The sequence below is a fragment of the Neopelma chrysocephalum genome, unplaced genomic scaffold (assembly GCF_003984885.1).
Source record: "Neopelma chrysocephalum unplaced genomic scaffold, ASM398488v2 Primary Assembly neopelma1_97, whole genome shotgun sequence".
In the NCBI taxonomy this organism is placed as follows: Eukaryota; Metazoa; Chordata; class Aves; order Passeriformes; family Pipridae; genus Neopelma; species Neopelma chrysocephalum.
The window spans coordinates 3781689-3805862 of NW_020897760.1; the positions used below are offsets into that span (position 1 = coordinate 3781689).

The 24174-nt window shown below is 36.1% G+C and overlaps 1 protein-coding gene across 1 annotated transcript in view; it reads right to left on the reverse strand.

The window, feature by feature from the left end:
• The window catches only part of COL24A1 (collagen type XXIV alpha 1 chain), a 133767-nt gene that overhangs the window by 2257 nt on the left and 107336 nt on the right, over positions 1-24174 (reverse strand). The window contains exons 45-62 of the mRNA XM_027694196.1: positions 23558-23614; positions 21789-21842; positions 20830-20883; positions 20674-20727; positions 18526-18579; positions 16765-16872; positions 15094-15201; positions 13504-13611; positions 13363-13416; positions 13034-13096; positions 11769-11822; positions 10170-10205; positions 5006-5041; positions 4885-4911; positions 3745-3810; positions 2956-3124; positions 2146-2255; positions 817-1032 (exon numbers count right to left, since the gene is read on the reverse strand). Of these exons, the coding sequence (XP_027549997.1) occupies positions 817-1032; positions 2146-2255; positions 2956-3124; positions 3745-3810; positions 4885-4911; positions 5006-5041; positions 10170-10205; positions 11769-11822; positions 13034-13096; positions 13363-13416; positions 13504-13611; positions 15094-15201; positions 16765-16872; positions 18526-18579; positions 20674-20727; positions 20830-20883; positions 21789-21842; positions 23558-23614 (1428 nt within the window). The remainder of the gene's footprint in view (positions 1-816; positions 1033-2145; positions 2256-2955; positions 3125-3744; positions 3811-4884; positions 4912-5005; positions 5042-10169; positions 10206-11768; positions 11823-13033; positions 13097-13362; positions 13417-13503; positions 13612-15093; positions 15202-16764; positions 16873-18525; positions 18580-20673; positions 20728-20829; positions 20884-21788; positions 21843-23557; positions 23615-24174) is intronic.

Below are 24174 nucleotides of genomic sequence, written 5' to 3' on the forward strand. Positions count from 1 at the left end.
TAGAGCATCTAATTAGCATCTGCTAATAAAGGCTCCAAGCATAACGGCTTTGAAGTGCCTCAATAAAGCCACTTTCTGTTTTGAGATTAAAAATCTCACCCCTGTATCAATATTGAACCAGTCTCATGCCTTTTGTTATTGCAAATGAAAGTAGAGCTATAAAATACTGAAAGTGTAAGATGCTTGGTTGCTATATTTCACAGTGTTCTCCCACGACTTTTACCAAATGTCTCAAATCTTGGTGAGTAATCTGAACATTTGAACATTAATAAGCTCTTCCAAGTTTTCCTAAAAATTTCCAAAAATACAATATTTTAGTTAGCCATGGACTCAATTTCCACTCATTATTATTTTCTGAAATAATCAAACAACTGACTCATAGTCAGTGAATTTAAAGGCATTTAGTTGTTCAAAAAATAATATCCAGTCTGTTTGAACCTGAAATTTTGTGTTAAATAATCTCAACAGAACTCTTACTAAAGCCTGAATTTTCATTTTGACAGTAACTGTTTCTAAATTTTCCTGGTGGACCTCCTTATTTCTGTGCTGATACCTCTCCAGTGTCTTCATACAGTCTCAAAATACGAGACACAATGCAAACAGCAAGTATAGATACTCTGTATCACTGCAATTTGTTTTACCTCTGAATAGATGTTGAATTCAGTATCAAAAGGCTGGCATATGCAGAACTAGGTAAAGAAGCAAGCTTTAAGGGGTGTGAATCTAAATGATTGTTATTTATCTGCAGAAAGTTAATAATGTCTACACAGTAACTCCAGTACTGTTTTAATAATGCTAGTGTTAAAACCTATTTACCATGCATTCGTCCATAAGGACCTTCGGTTCAAGTAGCGTATTTGCTTTAAATATTTGACCGTTCCATCCTTTGAAGGTAACTGATGTCTTCCGGCCACCTGCTTTATTTAATCCCCACAGTGGCGTGTTCAGACAATGAACTGTGATGCTGTGGGTTGCTTCTGAGCTCAGTAAATGAAGGAAGTTCATCTGCACTTTTCCAACGCCAAACTCCAGCTAAGTTCCAAGAGAAAGACATGGTTAGACTTACAGCTGGACTATGCTGAATGGCCACAGCAACACAAAGTGCCATGAACATACAAGCGTGGTGTTCAGGACTGGGAGAATGTATACATGTTGATATACATTGGGATCAATGCCAAAGAGCATAATTTGCATTCTTCAGGGGAGATGTCAGGTTCTATTACAGTGATTACTATAAACAGAAGCTTTCATAGGACATTTTCAAAGCTTAAATATAAACATTTGCTAATGCTTATAACATTGCTGAAACACAGCTGGGCAGAAAAAACTATTTTCAAATAAGGAAACTGAAACAAATGCTTTTGTGATTCAAAGATATTATCAGCAGCGGTGTTTTAACTGCAGCCACATCACTCTGCTGTTTAGTTTTCTTAGACCACAGGTTCTAGCAATACCAATATCCCATTACAAATGCAAAAATCCACAAGCATATTTTGATTTTAGACAGAAAATATAGTTAGTCATTACTCAACAAGAATTTCTCCAAGACTATTTCATATTCAGAGATCTTTCAAATACAGGAAAGCATATGAGAACTTCATGGCATTTCTGATGCTCTTCAGTGACTACAGTGTATATGCAAAACTCCACAAACAAAAAATTTCTTTTCCCAAGAGTTCAAGAACTTCATGTACAGAGGAGCATGAACTAATGATATAAAGGAAACCAGTCTCTCCCTAATTGCATTTAAAAGTACCTAGGTGTTGAAAAGCAGGAATAATTTTCATCCTTCCCATTGCAAAGACCTCAGCATCTCCACACTTAACTGCCCTGAGTGTTGAGATACTAATGTAGCTCAGAAGCATTTCAGGTTTATTTTGATGCCTTGTATAGGAAATTATGAAGCAAAACAAAATAATTCTATTAGCATGGAAACTGAGTAAATGATCACAGTGAGAGTTACACTAACACATACAGTCCCCAGAAAATCTGTAACTTTTATAACAGAATACATAATATGTTCTTCCTCAAAGATACACAATAAAACCCCCCTGAAATCCAACACCTTTTCATGAGTTAAGTAAATAAGCATGCATTAGTTTAGAGTTCAAACACAGACACAGTCTGCCTAGAAGCAATGCATACCTTTGTCACAGACAGTGGTGTTAAACATGTCTGACCACCTGCAGTGAAGTTGCAGAAAACTTCAATGGCATCAGAAGGACATCCAATGTTTGGGTCGATCCAGTATTTTCCTATTAGTGTATAATTTCAGATGGAAAATAAAACCAAAATATAATTGCTACTAAACAATTTGCTAAAATATTCAATGCTTCTTGGCAAGTATTACTTGTATAATCACCATAGCTTCACAAAGAAATGAAAGAAAAGGAACATGAAAGTCTTTTCACTATTATAATTATACTAATAACAGGTACTGACCAAAATTATCATAACCATCCATTTATGATTACAATTACAATTACATGACAGGTTTAAATATCGTGGGGTTTTTTAAACGAAATACTGATTCAATAACTTCTGGGATACAGCAACTGTCAGTGTATGTGACAGTGGTAGTGTATTATATACAACCTTCTCATTAGGAATCTAGAATCTGATCTCCCAAAAATTCATTGCAAGATTAGCTACAAATACTTGGAAAACTTTTAATCATAAAATTGGATTCAGTTTCAAATTTTCTGGATACCTCTGTTTACTGACAGATATAATCTGTCTCTAATACCTAGGTAATATTAGATAGCTATATACTTCTGCCTTTAAAACTCAGAAATTGCATCTTAAAGATGAAATAAAGGTAGTTGTGACAGGCACACTGCAACAGAATATAATAAAAAAATCTACACATCAGAATTTTCATGCAGAAAGTAATATTTGGAATCAACACATTTCAAAGCTACTTGTGTTCAAGTTTTAGTGAAAGTGGGTACCTACCATCTGACACTTTACGTTCACAATTAAGCAAATCCCTGCAGATGCGTGCTGGGTTATCCCGTGTGCCAAGAGGGTTCTTGATGCTGTGCAGTAAATTGCTAAGGTAGTGGAGTGTTTTGAATATCTCTGTACTGTGATCTAGTAAAGTTACTTCAGTATTCTGGTATTTCTGTCAAGGGTCATTAGCAAATGTGTTACCACAAAGAAGTATCACAACAACAGTACACACAGTAAAAGTCAATTGGCCATTGAATAGCCAGACAGAATCAAAGTACTTATATGAATGCAATCAGCCATATAAAACAGGATAGGAAGAATACATCCTGATAAACAAATTAGTACATTTTATTAAAATTGTCAGAGCAGTGATGTTACAGGTAGGTTTAGATCATGCAAATTTGTCATTATGACACACTGACATAAAAATATGGATACATTTTCTTGCAATCAATGGGGCCACAGACATATATGTCATTTTTTTTTTCTCAAACCCTAAATGCCACTATTATTTTCATCTGTGGCTGAACAGATACAGTCCACTATGTGTGATAGTAAATTTCCATTACTACCAATCATGACAAAAAAATAGAAGCATTGTTGGTTTTCTTAATTTTATTTCAAATATATCCTATAAATTCTAGCATGTTTAATTACATTCTACAATAATTATTTGTTATCCATGATTGATTTTAAACTAAGTTTTTGAAAAGAAGCCCTGTTCTGTCCTCAAAAAATAGCTTTGTAATTGCATATCCTGTATGACAATGTAAATACAGTGAAATATATTACCTCCATCTGCAGGGCAGCATTTGACTCAAATAAAGCTTGAACAGCAGCATTGAGGTCCACTTGTTTCTAAAAAACAGGTATTTCAGAATATAAAAAGATGAAAAAGAATATTCAAAAATGCTGGTGGTAAATTCTTTGAGCACTGTAGCAACATACATAATAGCTTTATTATTTTATCCTTTTAGAAAATAATTCATTGTAAACACATTTAAAATAGGATCCTTCCTTTAATTTCAAAAAAATGCAAGGATGTATACACAAAAAACATATTTGATTTTTATTAGTACACCCATATCCCATCTAATGATCATACTCCTGAAACCTGGAAAAAAGATACTGCAATAGTTGTTACAGATTAATGTCCCAACTTATTCCTCCCAGCCATTTAATTAATATACTTAAAAAAAAAATCCAGCTATGTGTGAAAAGGTGTTATTCCTTTACAGAGAAGCCCACGAAGAATATCTGAATCAGATATCAGCAGCCGATGGATCACTCTTCCTGATGTATGAGCAAGTACTGAGACTGACAAACCTCCTCTAAAGGAGGAAGCCTGTTTCTTGTGTATCTTCATTCTCTGCACTTTGTGTGACATGTATATCAGATCCACACAAAAGGTTTGTATAATTTAAAAGAATTAAATCACCCACACAAGTATCTAGTTCTTGCAATTTGATCTCAGATTACATATATCATTACAGCTTTAGGACCTTACAGATGTTCAGTCTGTCCTAACTGGCACAATCTCTTAAGAAACTAAATCTGTGTGCATGTATATACATCTATCTATCTATGGAGAACATCTGAGCCAGAAACAGCACAAAATTTTCTGTTGCTGACTCTCAGACCATCAAAATACAGGAGAAAAACTCTTTAGAGTGTGACAAAATTAACCCATGTCAAAAGTATGAGCATGTCCATGACAGTTGCCTGTTGAGGGCTCGCCAGCATGGCAGAACAGAACTGACAGAGTAAGACAGAAGGTTCAAAAAATGTTTTGCCGTACTGATGGAAGTTGTAGAAAAATGTATTTGCATTTCAGATGCAATGACGGAACAAGCAGTGCATTTGAGGAGGATCTTGCTATTTTCACTTTCAAAAAAGCACTGTACTGTAGCTTAGGGCTGTTACAGAATTTACCCTTGGTCCTGGGGGTCCAGGTGGTCCCTAGAAAATGTGAAAAAATAGATATTAGATGCTTCACATCTTTATGTAATGCAATTACAATGAAAAAATAAGGCATGTATTTTAATGCACTTACAGGTGGCCCTGGCTGGCCCTGCAGTCCCTGAGGACCCTAAAAGAAACAAAGATAAAATGCACCAGTGATGCATAAACATCTCTTGTTTTACATTTATGTATTTTTTAAATCACAAAATGCCCCAGTGTTTACAATGAAGATGATGTGATACCAGCTGTGGTAAAGCTGTAGATTATTAGTTACTATTGTTAAAGTACCCTACTCTCTTAACACACAAATATTCCTGTTGGAATTGTGTTGTCTGGTCACTTGTTTCTCCAACTATTTTGGGAACATTAAAAGTCATACAAAGTATTAATATATAATGTGCTATACATTGTGCCAGTGTTATATGCATGTTGACAACATAAGTACTACAAGAGATAAATGATAACAAAAGCATTGTAAGTAATGTTATGAGTAGTTGCAAAAAATTAACTGATCTACTTGAGTAAATACTCCATGAGTATGTGCTAGGCATTTACTAGTTTAATTTATTAGCACTGTCAATTTTCAGCCAGAACATGCTATGTTCATTGTTCCACAATGATATTGCAGTCTTCCTTTGTATTTAAGAAGTTATGCCCTATATTCTCATTGTAAGTAGTTTCATTTTACTGTGTAGGATAATGCAGTGGGGAGGAGAGGAGGAGCAGGAACAGCTGCTTTTCCTTAGCCTACAGTGCCTACAACATACATAGCCTTAAATCTGAGTTTTAGGCTGCCTTAGGGTTGAACATAGGCCCTTCCAATACAATAAACTCATTTGAATTATTCATTCTTTGATCAGCTATTCACATTAAGGCAGAAAGATCATGAATATTTATTAATATACAATGTTACTTGTGTCTCTGTTAGACTCTTATCTTCAATCTCCATAAACTTAAAGGCTCCAGGAGCTATTGTAACAAAAAGAATAGCACTAACAATAACAAGGAAAAAAATAGGTGGCAGTGCCTCAAGAAGAGCAAAAGAGAAGAAGGAATGAAAGGCATAGGCTAGATCTACACCTTACATTAGTAAAACCTTTTAAGAAACTGAGTCAATTCAAGCAAAACATTCTTTTGCCAGTGGTGCTTGTATCAATTACTTGAGCACAATAAGCTGTTCCAGGAAAAGCCCTCTCACATCAGTATGGTCACGCCAGAACTAAATCTCTGCCAAAAGAGAAATAATCTTATGTGACATGGTCATGCTGACAAATATTGTGAAACTGTTCTAGTCAAATAGGAATTAAGTTGTAAATCACTTGATATAGTAATAAGTATTCCTGCTGTGAGATTTCACAGCAAGCAAGATCTATATGAGTGTCATTTCATGCTACAACTTCTGAACTAAGGCTGTTCTCCAGCTGCCACCAGCAAGGACAGCTGGAAGTGGTTAAAGGAAGGCCAGATTCAATCTAAGATTAATTAATGTACATTTAAAAAAAAAAAAAAAAAAAAGGAGGGACCCCTGGTGACCTAGTGGTTAGCATGCAGGACTCTCACTGCTGCGACCCAGGTTCGATTCCTCGGTCCCCCGGGTAGATGGAGCCCGTTAGCCCTGTGAGGCCATCCATCTATGAGAAGGTCACTCTAAACAAACCTACGTCCTGAGGACCTCACTGCCATTGTCCAAGCTTGCTTGGCCCCGGCAGATGAACCTCAGGATTAAAGGGTGGGCTCAGTTCAGCGCAGGCTGTGTCTCACCTAAAAAATCCATTGCGCAGGCTTGAAAGGTAAAAGACCTTTCCCAAAATCTTCGTTCGCAAAGACTGGCCATTATTATTATTAAAAAAAGGATCTCAAAGCAGATAGGAGTGGTTTAAGTCACTAAGGCTGCAAATTTTGCGGTAGTTCCTCAGCTGTTGCAAGTCAATTGGGTTTCAAAGAGCCACACTGTTGTATGCCAGATGGGAAGGTTGTTAGACTGCTCCATCTTCTTCAGTCTCATGTGAATATATTACTGGACTTTTGCTTGGCAAAGTATGTTTAGTACAAAATGAAAGAGACAGTGTGAAAAAGAAAACTGAGAAAAATTTGACATTGTGAGCATATATTTGTTTATCTTGGTTTGGGACTTGATTATGCAAATACCAAGTCAAGTCAAGGCACAAAGTCTTCAACAGTTTGTCCCTAAGTAACCACTGGTCTCTAATGAATAGATGTCCTTGTTCTGAGTGCTGAGATTTAGGCATTCCAGTAGATTTTTCAGATGAGTGAATGTTTCAGTTAATGTTCTATGTTCTTGGCATGTGTCACAATTTTAAGACTCAAAAAGTCTTGGGAAAAGAACAGTTCAAATTTGTAGTGGTTTCTGAGATGAAACTGAATGTTTTGAAAATAAAAAACCTACACTGTTCCAATGAGTTTAAGGTATTTTGCAAAAGAGGAATGTCATTTATCTTGATTCACTGTCTTCTTGCCAGTAAAACCCATGTGAAAAAAGATAAATACTGAATGCTATTTGTTAACTATAGTGAACAACTTGGGGGGGATATTAAATTTCTTAAATGCATTAAAACTTCAGAAGGCTGTATCAATTATCTTTACAAACCTTTAAAATATAATGAAACTGCACAGAGTGCATTGAAAATCCTGTAGGGATTTTACCAATGTTCCTTCTTTCTGCTGCAGAGCACCAAAATAAGGTTAAATTACATTTTTCATAGACTAAGTTAATTGCTAAATGTTTTGCTGGAATGTACAGGATTACCTTTACAAATCTACTTAATTTACCCTTTGATCGCATTAGAATTTAAGTGTGAAAAGTGTAATTCCAGTTCATAAAAACAAAAGCAGAGACTCAACCAGTTACTTTCAGTGCACTCTTTAATTCTTTAATCACCCTATTTGATTGAACAGAAGTTCAAAGGCCAAAGCCCCAATCCTTTTCTAATACTGCAAGGCCCTAATTTTATATGCAATGATGAATGAAAACATGAGCAATCCCAAGGACTTCCATATTTTCCAAGACACTTAAAATTTTTGAAGACAGTATTTTTAACAAAAAATATGAATGTTAAGCTTTCTCTGACTGCTTTTGTGAGTTTGATGTTATGTCACCATATCTCATAATGTGTAAAGCCTAGTAACATCCTGCAATATAATAGTCTAATATACAATACAGTTTAGTAGCTGGCATTAATGATTGTAAACCTAAAATAAAATACGAGAATAGAAAATTAAAGATTATGCCTTATCATATCATATCTTTTTTTCGCTGCAAGATAGTCACAGACTGGAATGCATTATCCAAGGAGATTATTCAATCTCCATTCTTGGGAGTTTCCAAGACTTGAGTCAATAAAGCCCTGATTGATGTGGTCTGATCTCAGACTTGATTCTTTTCTAGACCAACTTCCTATTTAAATGTCTTGAGATCACTTACAACCTGGATTATCTTATGATTGTATATTATAACTGATTAGGTGACACGCCATGAAATAAAAACCATTAAGAAAATGAAAACACTTTCAGAAATGTCAGAATTCTGAAACAATATTCCTAAGTGTATTCCATGTTTTTCTTAACATTTCAATCACAGTGAAATGAATATTTTGAATTGAAAAATAGTTTCAATAATTATTGATTAAATTTTGACTAAAATTTTTCAATGAACTCTGTTTCTGACTATCCAGAAATAGCCTACAGGACATGAGCCTTGTTTCACCAGTGATCTCAATAAGAAGACATGATTTTATCTTCCATTTTCCAGGGGATAAAAGGACATTTTTTTCTAGTAATGAACACTGTAACCCTGACAGACTAAAATATATAACTAAAACTTGGATACTACAAAAAGGTTAAAATCTATGTGATTCTAGGAAGAATGCCAATATAAATTTTAGAGGTATAAATAAAAGCTCACAATACACAGTTGGATGAAAATAATTTTCTCTCTTTTGTATCTGAAAATAGTTGGAAATAAATCAGTTCTTTTGGGGAAAGTAATGCCACTGTACATGATTTAAAATTAAACATTCTTCTTCTGCAGACAGTCTTACCAGATTAACTTATCTTGATGAACTCAAGAACTTATTTAGGAATTAACTTCTTAAACACCAGCACCAATAATGGAAACGGATGTTTCTTGTTCACTATTTTGAATGGGTTTTATTGGTTTTTTAAGTGTCAGCATTTTTAGCTCTATGCTGTCATAATAATTCTTAGGAACAAACAGTAGAAAAAGAGTTTCGATAATAGCAGCACAAATTAAGAAACTAGTTTTTCTCTTCTATTCTGTGATAGCATGTGCCTCAAAAGCATTAGGACCAAAGAGAAGAGCATTAGAATCAAAGAAGAAAGTTCTCCAAGACACATAGAAGCAGTTTAGTTCCAAGCTTTAATTCCTTAAGACATTATGAATATTTCTGTTTTATTTTTCAAAACTTCAATAAGGTAGTTAGATTGGATTTTTTACAAGTGGTTGCTAAAAGCAAAATACAGTAAGATAAATGAAACTAAATTATTTTAAGTGAGATGGCGTGAAGGCAGGGTAAGAGTAACAGGAGCAAGATCACATCTGCTAGTTACTGGAAAAGGAACTAATACATCTGCCATGTAAGGTAATATTGTTGTTATCAAATTTGTATTCATATTTGCTATCAACATGATAACTTAATGGCTTTTCACATAGCCATTATTAATAGGAGATTTTACTAACACAATTTTAAAATTAAATCCAACGTTTATGGATGTACAACAACTAGTGTAATATTCTTACCGAAAAACGAAAGACAGCAAGTTCGTAACCTATCTGTGCTGCCTACTGTTCCTACAGTTGGTGTACATTGCATGGACACTCATCCACAGGCCTAGGCTTCTCCTGAACTTCTCCCTCTCTAGAGAAGATGATACAGATCTATGAACATGTGCGTGCATGCTGGGAGGCACTGACAACAAATGTGACAGAAGGTTTTTCTTTTAGATTTGAACTAGGACAGATTTGGAGTATGTGCCTGCTCTATGATCAGGGGCCATACTGCCCAACACCTCACATCCACTGGTCATATCTACATAAGTCAACTTGAACAAGAAAAGGTTAGACTTTTGACACATGCTACCAGCTTTCTCGGCCAGTGCTCTCCCGGAGCACAACACAACTGTCTGGCATTCAGAGCATGCAAGAGTACACTCAGTGTAACACATGAATGGTTCTTACACAGCCAAAAATATGAAAGGACAAAATTGTTTCATCTTACCATTTCACCCCTTGTGCCCTTTTCACCTCTCGGTCCCTATAAGAAAGAGAAGCTGTTAATCCAATATGCCTTCTAGATGCCTGGGACTGAAATAAGCAGATCAATATCCATGCAAGTTATATTACTCACATGGAAAATCCAGTTTCATCTGTGGAAGTATTTACAACTCTAGGGGTTTGATTTTCCTGTACTACTAGAAAACTAAATAACTTGAAAACGTTTTGCAATTTCTATACATGGAAAGTTGTTTTCTTCAGCTTGCAAATATGTTTTTTCTCAGTAATTTTAACTGTCTGTGTTATCCCTGTCTATCAGCTGTATTCCCCACAATTTCATCCACTGTAATACATCAGTGCTTCACCATCTTAAGAGCAGAGAACAAAACTCAGTATTCCCCATCACTGAAGAAATCCATTCATCACATATACATTTCTATTAAGCTATATTAGTTTTCCTCTCACAATCAGATTAGACACACCTTTTCTGACATTTTTGGTTAGTTTTGCACTTAAACTGTTTCCAAAGATGGCAACAATCTTACAGTTCTTTTCTGGAAGAATTTTGTATCTTGATGGCTACATTTCATAACACAGAAGTAATATTCAACTATAATGCTTTTTGAATGATAATGGCAAACTATTACATTCAATATGAAGTCTATTGAAAGCCTTCATACAAGTACACACAACTGTAAAGTTTTTCTCCTTGGCACAATTGAAAAGAATAGAGCAAGATTTAAAGTACTGTTTTTCCCAACAAGTGGAAAGAATTGCAGATGGAACATTACCCTTCTTTTTCACTTGTAAATATTTGTATTTATTACTTTTATTGTGTATTTGCTATTTTTATGATTATTTCAATTTCTAGATATCCTCATTTGCTCCACGTCTAGTTCATCAGAGTAATCTGCATGGTCCAAAGAGCTTCTAAAACTACCTTGCATGGTTGGGTAGTCTGCAGACATGAGCCACAGGGTTTTCTCTTGGAAAACAAATCTGGCTCTGGCACTGGGATTGTGACAAGAGATGGAAACGGGGATGAGGACAGAGCTTCCCCACTGCAGGGAACTTGGGGAGCATTGAAGGTTGTCAGAAAGCTGAGATGATATTTGAGTTGTGACAGGGACCTCATCAGCACCTGGAACACCCTTACAAGGGCTCATGGGCACTCTCAGAGTGTCTAGAGGGGCACTCTGGACAGTTCAGCTCACAACACATAAAAAATAAACTATACTGAAACCAAGTGTGATACTCTCTAAATATATCTTACATCTAAGGCTGAGAAAGAATATCCAGGTGGCAGTTACTATGTGCTGTTTTACACCTTGACTTGCCCACTGGCCCTGTAGGCATGCCCTCCGTACACTGTACTTAGACAGAAGGTCATTGCAATGACTTTGTCATTGGCTTTTGTAATTTTTTTTTCTTGTTTGTATTATAGATGCTGGAATCACACACATTATCTCACCCGTGTGGTATAAAAAAAGGAGGTCCAATTGGCTATTTGCAGACAGAAAAAACTAGAAGGTTGCAGAAGAAGATTACTTAAAGAAAGGGTAGGTGAAATAAACAGATTACGCAAAAATAAAGGGAAACTTACAGGCCTGCCAGCTGAGCCTGTTACACCTTCTTGACCAACAGGGCCAATATATCCCTGTAAACAAGCAAAGAATTTATTAGTCCGCTTTGTTTACAAAATTAAGAAAATCCTCATGACATATTCTGGTTTAAAGCTGCTCAGAACATAGCCCTGTCAAATATCCAAAAGATCATGGTGATATTCTCTTTCTAAATATTAAGTGCACATTGCAACAAAATCAGTAAGGTAAGTATTCCAGTAATTTGTAATAGTTGTGGTTGGAAAGCCCACACACATTCTTTAATGGGAAAATTGATGCACTAAAACCAGTGGAAATTTAAGTACTCTGATTACAAAAGACTATGTATTTATTGAGCTACAATCAACCATATCTTGAGCTATATTACTGGCCACAAGTAGTCTTGTACGTCTGCAGTAAGTACTGTTAAAATGTTACTTTCCCGTTCCATTTCACTTAGAGCAAACTGCTCAAGTCCAATGTTTATCTTGTATAGGAACATTTAGAAAAATAAGGTAGCTATTAGAACAGGCCCCTAAAGCTGCTGCTCTGCATCTGGTTAACTGAACAAATTCAGTTCTGTGATGGCAATGGCAGCAGTGAGAGAAGAACATTTTGAACTAAGATCTTCCATGCTGTAACTTTTCCCCTTTTTACAACACTTGATGCTGTAAGCTGGATGCACATTCCCTAGTATTAAAAACTGCTAAAGATGCTTGCACATTTTTGGTGAGTAGCAAAGCAGAATGTAATGAAGAATAAGCTAATGCAGGTTAGGAACCTTTTAGATAAAAAGAAAATATTTATTAAAGAAAGACTGCCTATTAATCAATAATCTCTGAGCACCACTCTATCTTACTGCAGGCAAAGTTTGATCCTTTACTCTTTTGCTGCAGGACAGAGGTATACAATCAGCACTTTTGCCAGTAAGAGGAATGTTCAACTCCAATAGACAAAGATATGGCAGTCATAAGATTGCTTGTGCAGATGAAATTATGCTAGGAGAGCCACAATTAGTCAGCAAAGCTTGCTTTTTTCTTTCAATATTAAAAACCCAGCTCTGCTTGTGTGTCTGTAAGCACGTTGCAACCAGAGCAGCGTTGCAGTACAAGCAAAGAGCTTCTAGTAGAGTCATAGTCTCAGACAGAAAGGTTTGGTTAGAGGGTTCTGGCCTTGTTAATGAGAAAAAAGATTATTTTCTAAGTTAAAAATGTATGCCACCTGCAAACCACCCTGACAATCTCTTTCATGGATTGAAAACACTTACAACTTGGCCTGTTGGACCTTTCGGGCCCAGAATTCCAAATAAGCCAATGTCCCCTGCAGGACCCTGAAAATGCAAAGGAACAATTTAATCAAATATGGACATTAGCTAGCCACTTGTTTCAATTTCTAAGAGCAGTAACAGTGAAAATACCAAGTGCACTGAGCCAGAATATTTATCCTTACACATGGAGTACACAGTTCTGCCTGCCATGTTCCAACAGTTCAGAGGTATTTTGAGCAAATTACTGTTAAAGATGATTAATTCTACTCTTTCCTAATGTTCTGTCTCTGTAATGGCTTAAGATCTAATAGAAAAGAACGAGCACATACTTTTGGACCCGGGAATCCTTGAAACCCCATTAAACCTTGATCTCCATCTTCTCCCTGTAACAGGAGCAGGCATCCTTACTATTATTTCATGTTCATAACTCTTGGACTACTTGTTTTGCATCAACAGCTGTGACTACATACAGCCTGTCCTTTCAGTCCAGTGTCTCCTGCTGGTCCTTGGTCACCTTGTGATCCTGGAAGGCCTCTTTTGCCTCGCTTTCCTGGATGACCTAGAAGTCCTTTCTCACCCTGTAAATAGGAAGAAAATATAACTTTTGTTACAATTGTGAAAGTTATAAGTGTAAATTTGGGTTTCCTGTCAGAAGTGTGGAAAATGCTTTCTCTCTAACAAATAGACTTACTCCATTCATTTTACTTCCCTCAGTAATGCTTTCAATAATTATACATACACTGCTGTATAATCATACATTGACTGCTTGATGTGGAAACGTAAAACCCATACATGTTGAATCAATTCTAGTATGATATCTCCCAGTGTAAGCAGTAAATTCACAAAATGAAATACAGAATAGACAGGTTAAAAGTAAATTTAAAATGTAATCCTCTGAGCAAGACATAGTCTACTTGTGGAACTCCCTGCTGTTTGACTAGAAATCTACATTGATTCAAATGGAAACTAGAAAATTTTCCGCAAGACAAATCCTCTCAGGACTATCAAATACATAGAAATCATGTCTAGCTCAGGAGGTTACTGAGCTGCAATAAAAACTGTAATTATACGTTTCATGCTTTGTGCTTATGCTCTTCCCTACGTTTTACCTTCCCGCTTTAAAAAAGACAGTCTTTTGGTCTGACTTGGTATGTCCACTATTAATGTTTATTTGGTAGTATAAGTGGCAACAGTTTTCCCTCAACTCATCTATTCCTTGCATACACTTCTGACCAGGAACTACCTCCTACAGCTCATTGTCTAGACAAAGGAGTAAAATTCAGACTGGGAGCATTGGCAATAAACACTACAAATAGTGAATATAGTTTATACTAAAATATTTTCATGAAAATATAAAAAAGACAGTATTTCCAGTTCTAAAGTAACCTAAGGTATTAAAGAACTGCTTACCAATAAAACCTCACAGAGCACTGCAAATCATGATTTTAGAGAAAAAAAAATCTATTCTACAGGAAGAAAATTATCTGTACTGTTTCCACTGTTTGATTATTTTAAAATTGAAATGAGTCTAATTAATTTAAGGATATGCTGATGTCAGGTACATGGAACTGCCCGGAAAATGGAGCACACTCAGATTTATTTCTTTCTAATAGGACTGAACAAGAACAGTTTAAGTCCTATGATAAATGGATGTTCCAGGTGAGTCTTTAGCTCCCAAGCTTGAGATTTAGGCTTGAAATTTTAGTACTTCTCCGCTTATAGGTTGCTCAGATGTTCAAATTATCCCAACTGTTCTAATAGCTACAGAAGGTTAGAAATAAAAGTCAGGAAACATTTGGCGGTAAAGCTGGAGTAAATAAAAAGTGCTTTGAACAGCTTCTGGAGTTGGGACTAACACTTGGATGGGACCTCTATTTTCAAATTACAGTTTATGGAAATGAAGTCAATGCAACTTGTAGTCTTAGCCTTCAAGTAAGTCTTGGCTTAGGTTACTCATATGATTAACAGTAGTATGATGATTCCACAGTCAGTGATTGCAGTATGAAGACTAAGCAACATCAGTAATACTGTACCTAAACAACAAGATCCTATGTGTGTACCTTTAGTCCGGGTGCTCCCATGGGCCCTGGCATGCCTGACAATCCCTTGGGACCTTGAGCTCCAGGATAACCAGCCAGGCCTGGTAAGCCTGAGTTTCCTTTATTACCCTTAACAAATTGAATATAATGGATTACGAACAGAACAGCCAAACATGTTTTTTCATTGTATGCTGAAACAGGCTTTTAACATAAAATCAGTCAAAAACACTTAATGCTTTCTGTATATATGGACACACACTGATAATACATCAAAATACATAGAAAGACTATGATCAGCAGTATCATCTGGATTTCTGTTAATATTCCAAACGTAAAAGGCTGAAAATATGGTTGAGATTTACAGTATTCATTTTTCAGGAAGAAGTAACTCCACATGAAACAAAATGACACTACCTTCCCAGAGAAACATTCAAAATTCAACGTTTATTTCTAAGTAGCAGGCATAACGAATATTTCTGTGACAAAATGTAGTAGAAATACATGCATATATAGATATCTATCTTTTTTATTTAATATGACATTCAGTTATGCACTCACAGAAATGAAAGGGTTATATGAAATAAGATTTTTATATTAAATGTGATTTTCAGGGCTTTTGAATATGGTGCTGTGGCTTATAAACCGATGGACTAATAAACTTACATAGCAAAAGTTGTGGGTTTTTATTCATTGTGGCAAAAATCAGTTATAAGCCTCTCCTTACTACAGATTGTAATGGGGTAATGGAATCATCTTTAATATGATTGTATGACATTTTCAGTGGAAATGCAAAATTATAAGAATTCTTTGGGATGATACTGCTAAATTCAACTCCAGAGAATTTTAAGAACTTGGAAGAGGTTCATGATCTGAAACTGGAGAGGCCTGAATAGGGTACACCTGCCCCCTATATTTAATTTTCTCTTTGTTCAACCAGATTGGAAATTCATACCTGTAACAACAGTGCCTCACTCAGCACCTTGATTAATTCCTAACACAAAATCTAACTTGGCAATATTTTATAACAATTACTGGTCAATTTAAGTAGAACTACTGAGAAATACCATGCTTGAAATGAAAGTGATCAGATTTTCAATGATGAGAATAACTAAAGGAATTTTCTCCCCCTCTCTGGAGGGACTCACCGAAGAACTGTGTCACTGCTCCCAGAGGCAGCAGGTCACCATCTTTGGCCCACAGGTGACAAGGAACAGTCAGACAAAAACCTGTTTCCAAGAATGCTTCTAGATACCTTACACTCTTTTTCCACCGATTTTGGACAAAGCTTCAGAATTTTTTAGGTAGAGAGGCATAGGTTACAAATTCAAAGACAAGAGGGAAAATGTGGGATTATCTCAGAGCCTGAGAGGAAACAGTCTCAGTTGGGGTCTATGGCTCATTTTCAGGAACAGAACTGTGCAGCCTCTCTGAATCAGAAATCATTTTCACTTAGCTGTACTTACTACTAACATATACTAATGAAATAGTTCTTCTCACAGCACACTTCCCTTTTTGTCTTGGTAACTTTATATCCTGGCCAGAATATCAGGAGTAAAAAAGAAAGAAAACAAAAAAATTGGTCTAATTTTCAAGATGCTCAAGGAACTGAGAATGGTTCCTCCTTTTTAAATGCCTTAACCTTAGAAAATCTGTAATGCAAATGACATAGAGGCAATGTGGAAAGCAACTTACCTTAGGGCCAGGCTTCCCCAACAGCCCAGTCTTGCCAGGGTTCCCAGGAATGCCTTCTGGTCCAGGGTACCCAACTGTTCCTTTCTGCCCTGCTGGCCCCGGTTTCCCCTTGAAACAAATTTAAATCAAATATAGCACTTCACCATCACACAACCAGATTTCAGTCACAGTATTTCCTAAACCCTGCATAATAGTAGACCCAGTGATACGAATGAATACTCGCAGAGGATGTTCTGAGTTAGAGTTCTGAATGCTGCTGGTTTAACCTTAGACTTGCTGCGTTACGGGATCTGAGCTGAAACCACAGAGCTGCCCCCTTTGTGTGCCAGGCCTGGAAGATGGCTCAGAGTGTTGACTCTTAAACTGAAGCAAGGAAACCTCATAAAGGAATTTATTTATCTCTGAAACCCCCCTGACCATATATCTTTTCAGTCTTTATTTTACTAGATATTTAGTACTACTCAGTAATACTTTCACAAATTTATGCTGTTCAAATTTTAACATATCAAAATACATACAAATTTCCAATAAGGCAAGTTTTCTAATAAGGTAACTGTGGCTATACTTGTACAAAAAAAGCCTCATGTCACATCCAACAGAGGAACATTGATTTATTTCCTTACAATTATTTCCCTTTAGACTGACATACACTATTTTAAAGGGCTTTGGGCTTCTGCAATGATCTCTCTATGAATGCAGTTCTCAGAAATTTAAAATATTCTCACTAGAAAACATCTTTTCTGAAGAAGTATAGTTAATGACAGTCACACAGAATGTAAGAAGTGTGCCATCTTAATCATATTTCTAATTTCGGGTTGCTAAAGTATCTTGCATTTGGGATGTGCTTTGAAATTTCCCTAAGTTTTAGTTTTACGGCCTTCTCCTCACTTCTCTGTATGTCTTGCTTTTCCCTTTTTTCCTTTGTCTGCTGAATGATACACTCTCTGCAGTCCTCCAGAGGAAAAAGTCGAGTATTTACAAAAGACACACAGGTCCTTGCCTTCAATAGGCTATTCTTGCCCTCTGCTCAGCAGGTACAAGCTCTGTGAAGCAGCTGCATTTCTCCAGTTAAAATGTTTGATGTGAGGTAGTAAAAGTTATTTACAATATGTGCTTGTGTGGTACTATTTATTAGGGGACCAAAATAACCTTGATGGATTTTGTTCCTAGCTATATTTACAGAACACCTACTCCTTCCTGCTCCTTCTCCCTCAGGGAGAAAGGGATGCAAGTTATCTTCTCTACAGTAAATTCAGAAAGAACATTAAAAATTTCAGCTCAGGGCAAGCAAGAGAAACAAATAAACCTCAAGGGATCTACCACATGTATCCATCATGGACATATGGATCCAAGCTTCTGTGGGCTGCAGCTGTTCTAAGAACTGATGGGGCCAGGAGTGAACAGTAGTACAGCTCTGTTCAATATAATGTGATAACCTCCAAATGGACTACAAGCCATATGCAAAAATGATCTAATTAAGTAACTTTACAGGTGAGAAGGACCTTGTTGTTCTATTAGTCATACCTCACTTCCATATGCTGAGTAACTGAACATAATTCAGTATAATTTAACATAATTTCAAAAATTATTAATATTCAAAAATGACAGGGGTTCCTTTACACTTCCTGGATAATAAGAAAGTTCCTTAGAGTGAACATAAGACCTTCAGGTACCACGGCATGACGCAATTTTGGTTTTATTTTTATTAGTATTTTCTTTGTTTTATAACCTGAAAATAGACTTTAGAATTTTATTACTTACAGGAGTTCCAGGTTTGCCTGCCTGACCCATCGCTCCTTTCTTCCCTGTGGGTCCCTAAAAGTTACAAACACTTGTGAACTGACAAATGTCTTAAACTCAATCCCCTAAGAGCTGACGATTGTTCCCTTCTTAGTATGCATGTTCACATTGCCTGACTATGAACCAGATTACTTCCATTTCAGGAGACAGCAGAAAGTTTTTGAAGTAAAAGTCAATAAATTTCTGGTAGAATTGTATATATCTTTCCCTTTTATGAATCGGTATAGTGTAGTTTTCAGAACCTTTTCTAGCAAGAGGCATAAAGCATTTTTCATTGTGAAGCTGACAATTTCTTCTCTATCAGCCACCCCTCTGTGAGGAAGTACACTTTTACAGCATTTCCTGTACTCTTTAAAAGGGAAGTCATGAAAAGTAGGCAATGTACATACACTAAATGCCTGTGAAAGACAATAATGGAAAACAATAGTGTCACATATGGGAACATTCTTTTTATCTAAGATGTACAAAAAAGATAAAAATTACTTAAAACCAGACCTCTTTTTTCATATTGACTGATGTAGAAATCTGTAGTCTTAGAAAACTGAGCAATACTGAGCAGATAACATTCTTGTAAGTGGTTTAGTGACCAAGAGGCCAAGCATCAAGGAAGAAAAGCTTCTCCGAGAACTTTGTTTATAGGATATTCTCCACAGAATATAAAGATCTATGTCATTAATTTTATCCTCCCTCTAAAAAATGCAACAACTGGACAACAGGGACAAGAATAATGTCTGTTAGCACAGAACAAGTAGAAAAAAGCTTTCAAGATTTTCCAGATTAATTATTTTAAACACTGTTCATTAAAGCAGAACTTATACTAAACTACTATGCTGCAATAAGACAAAACATGCAATAAAGTGAAAAAGCTTGGGTCACTGTAGTTGTAAATGTTTTATAATTAATGTAAATATGACAAAAACAGAAAATGCTGTTCTATTCCTTAATTTAATGCCTTTTTGTTAAGAACTGGATAAAAAAAGTCCACCAATCAGAACTGGAATATGCATATTCAAAGAACTTAATATTGTTTTCATTACAATTTCTGGATGCATGAACCCAGATGATTCAGCATTGCAGTTTATGGGATTACCTTTGTAAGGCTTGCTATAGCAACACCAGTAATGCCACTGGAGTTAAGACTATGAATTGTTTCACTACTAACATTTTTGTGTAAACCTTTAGGTTCTTATGATAGCTCCAAGCTGGATATTATTTCCACATTTGTAAAAGGCAGTATTAATCTGAGGAGCATTTGCAATAAAAAGAAAACATTTCCCAAGAGAAATTACTGATTTTATCCTGTGCTGTGAGTAGTTTCTCAACGGCAATATGTCTGAGTGCATGGCTAGAGTACATGCTGACAACATTTTCACATCATACTTCCTTTGTGTTGCTCCCCAGTCCTAGCCCACTACAGATTCTTGTAGTTACCTAGAAAATTTTGGAACTCTAACATATTTACTATATGGAACTTCTCACACAAAATATCTCATTCAAATTGCAATGGCAATTGGTATTGTAAGAAATCTTTTAGCCTAAATCTTTTGAAATCTCAAAGGCCGATGACATTCAGCCCATGAGAATATAAAACACTCTTGCCAATTTTAAACACATCACTGAGACAAACTATTATTTCTAAAGGGAAAGACTTTGGTTTTGATATTTGTCATGACTTGCTCTCTCATTATGTCACTAGTATTCTGTGGCAAATTCCTTATTTCCACATCTCTGAAAACCCTGTGCAGTGTAGTATCAGGAGGCTTCATTTACAGATCAGAGAAGCAAAATCCCAGGTGCCTTCCAGAGCTACTTTGCCACAAGGAACTCCACTTAAGTGTATAATTGAATATCACTGAAATGTTTCCAAAAGAGCCTCTTGTAAAGCTTTATATCACTCCAAAGTAAAACCACTTATCTATCAAATAACACACATTTACTATCCAGCATGCAATTTTCCACTTTATGTTTTTGTTTTCCCTGCAGGTATGAAAAGGAAACCCAAACACTCAGTTCTAGCCTTAAATAACAGTTTTCCAAGGATAGTCAGTGAACAGTAAAAACCTACAAATCCCAATTAAATGCAGTTTTGCTTTGCTTTTTTCTACTTACTCCTGAACCTCTTTCTCCTTTTGGTCCTTGCTCTCCCAGTTCACCTGGTTCTCCCTTTGAAAAAAAAAATAAATAAATGAAAATAATTATTTGAATGCAGATGAAAACATATTTTCAACAGTCAATAGATGAATCTCACTTGTTTGAAACACTTACTGGAGGTCCTTGCTGTCCAGTAGGTCCTCTAAGCCCTGGAAGACCTATATGACCCTGGGAAGGAGAAAATATAACACATTACAATACAAGTAACTCAGCCTGTCATACCCAGAGCTATAGACTTCCTTGTAAAGCCCATCTTGGGGGGAGCTGGGTGGACCCAAATTCACTGACATGACCTAGATAAAGTATGTTCAGGTCTCCAAGATCAAACCTTATGGAGCTTTTATTCTTTACATTCTCTACTCCAAACTGCAAGAGGGGATTACATGTTGTTTACACACTTCTGCACTTCTGTAAGCACAGATTCAGTTCATTCATTTATTACTATGTCTATCTGTATTATCTGTGTAAAATGTGCTTAAATTTCAGAGAAAAATATCAACTCATTCAGTATTACAGAATCACAGAAGGTTTAGGTTGAAAGGGACTTTTTGAGATCATCTAGTGGAACCCTCCTCCTCAAGCAGGGCCAGGAAGAAAAGGTTGCCCAGGACTATGTCTAGTCAAGTTTTGAGTATTTCCAAGGATGGAGACTCCACAACCATTCTGGGCAGCTTTTTCTGGTGCTCATTCAACCGCACAGTAAAAAAAAAGCCATTTCAAATGGAATTTCATGTGGTTCCGTTTTTTCCCTGTTCCTCTTGTCCTGTCACTGGACACTACTGGAACAAGTCTGTCTCCTTCACGTTCATTCCATCCCACCAAGTATTTATACACAGTAGGGTCATTCAAGTCTTCTCCAACTCATGAGTTGCAGCTCTAAACCTCTTATATGAAAGATGGTCCAAAGTGTTTTAAGAGTTCATCAGTGCAGCGAGGCGCGCGTGCGTGCGTAAGTACACCTCTGTGCACTTGTGAGGGAAGATGATACTTCTGCTACATTACTCCACATGTATGCATACCATGCCATGTTCAAAAAAAAAAAAAGAATAAAAATAAAAAGCAAGAGGTATTACCTTGTAGCCCTCATCACCAGGTTCTCCTCTATCTCCACGTTCACCACTAGGACCCTAAAGAAAAAACCAAAGAGCAAAATGTAACAGCTGAACTGAAAGAATGCTGCAGAAAGAAAGCTGGGATTTCTCTAAAAACAGACTAACCAATGATATGGAACTGAGGAATATAAATATTAAAGTTGGCTAAAGGAATAAACATGAATAAACATGATTTTTTTCTAAACAAAATCCATTGCAAACAGTAACCACTGTCTAAAATATTTTGTAACTGAAGACTAGAAGCTAAGAGATCAATCTTACATGGGCCTAAATGAAACAGGAATATTGACCTCAGTAGAACTTCTCCAGGTTTATACCCATATGTAAATATATATGATATCTTAATTTAAAATCTGAACAAATAAATGAAGAGACTGTTTTCAAGAAACACAAGGAAAACTCTCTTTTGGTTTCTGTAAGACAGCACATTAAAAATTGGGTTCTATTCTGAAATTACTTGCTGTAGTCAAAATCTGCTTTAATCTTTAAGCTTGTCCTAATATAAAGGCAATTTCAATCCCTCAGCATGCCTCACACATGAAAGAGCTGCACAGTAGCAGAGGAAATAGCATGATTTTTGTGATTAATGTGATTCTTCCTCCTGCATTCAGACACCTCACTAGCTCTACTTTAGGAAAAGGTCCTTATTCCAGTCCCACAAGAAACTGGATTTTTCCTCAGAATTTTAACTTTCATTGTAGCAAATGCACCAAATCTAAGTCAAAGGAAAAATTATGGGATAGAGAATCACACTCATAAAAAGTAAGAATGGCTGAGTCTTTCCAAAAGACATCCAGCCAATCATTAGATGAAATAATAAACAACTGCCTCTTTCCCACCTGACTTAAGTAAAGGCATATAACGAAAAAGTGCCCAGGCAGCACTAACTGCAATGTATCTTTACAGTTCACATCTGATTAGATGCACCAAGAGATACTATTGTGCAACTGCTTGTATACTCTCCAAAGTTTCAGCAACCTCATGGCATGTTTCCTACAGGGAATCCCACCAGGTGAAAGGACCCCACTTGCAAGGTTTGAGCAGTCAGCATTACAGAGACAGTTTGGCCACAACAGAATGGATGGAGTCTCTTCCCTCATGCATCACTGTAATTAAGTTAAGAACCTGGTCCAGACTTTTCATTTTCAGCTACATCAGGGTCTTATAGTCCTGCCTTTTCAGAAAGCAAGGTATAAATATTAAGGTTAATCAGGAGAGAAGTAGACTGTACAAGAAATGCTTCTGGCGCAATCAAAGGCTGAATATTAAACACTTTTAATAAGATTTTGAGAAGGCTTTTTATTTTTTTTACAGGTTCATAGTTGCAGCAGAGAGATACCCCACATATGAATTTAGTACAAAAATGGTTACAAAATAAAGTTCTCTAAATCAACTAAATTAGTTAGCAGTGATAATGAAATAAGACAAAACACGTTTTTGGTTAGTAAAGCAATTAGGTATAATTCAGGGTAAAGAGAGAGGGTAAAATTCTGTTGCTAAATGAGCTGGTCTACACACAGACTAATGGCATTAGTGAAATCAAATAGAGGGCACATGAGCAGGAAAGAGCACACAACTGCATTTTTCAGAGAGAGATTGCCCATTAAAGGACCATTTTTGTGCAAGGGGGTACTGACTCCTGAGACAGGGATACAAAGCTTCAGAAAGAACAGCGTTGATTCCTGTCTCAAGATGCACTAATATAATTTGTTTGAGAAAGAAAGACCTACTGGTTCACCTATGGGCCCTGGTGGTCCAAGGACTGTATTGTCTTCGCCTGGGTAGCCCTAAATCAAAGATAAGTATTAAAAAATGTTAACTTGGAAATTCAACCTTGTCTACCATGCACATAAGTTTTAATACTAATAAAAACCAGAGAGCATGCTGTATAGATGCTAAAAGTGAATATGATGCTTATGGTTCTAATATAATGGAAATTATAACTCCATTTTAACATTTACCTAAATGTCCCAAAGGCATTTAGGACTAAAAAGGCTAGGTATTTGCTCTATTCTCAAAGGCAGCTATTAAAAAAAAAAAAAAAGTATTTGGACAATTTCCATGTAATCATTTCTTTATTTAATGAAAAAAAAAACATAAACAGGATATTTGACAAGACAGAAAAAAAAATTTCTTCCACTATTTCGAGAAATACACTTAATATAGAAAAACAAGTGTATAGAAGACTCCAAAAATGCCTCTTAACAGTATTTATTGCAAAACTGGCCCTAGTATAAGAATGTATTTCTCTGTCAAGTGCAACTCCAAATCCATCTTCATGAAGTGAATCCATGTACCTGCTTGGGGTCACACGAACTTCAGCTGGCACACAAACCTGTTTGCAGGA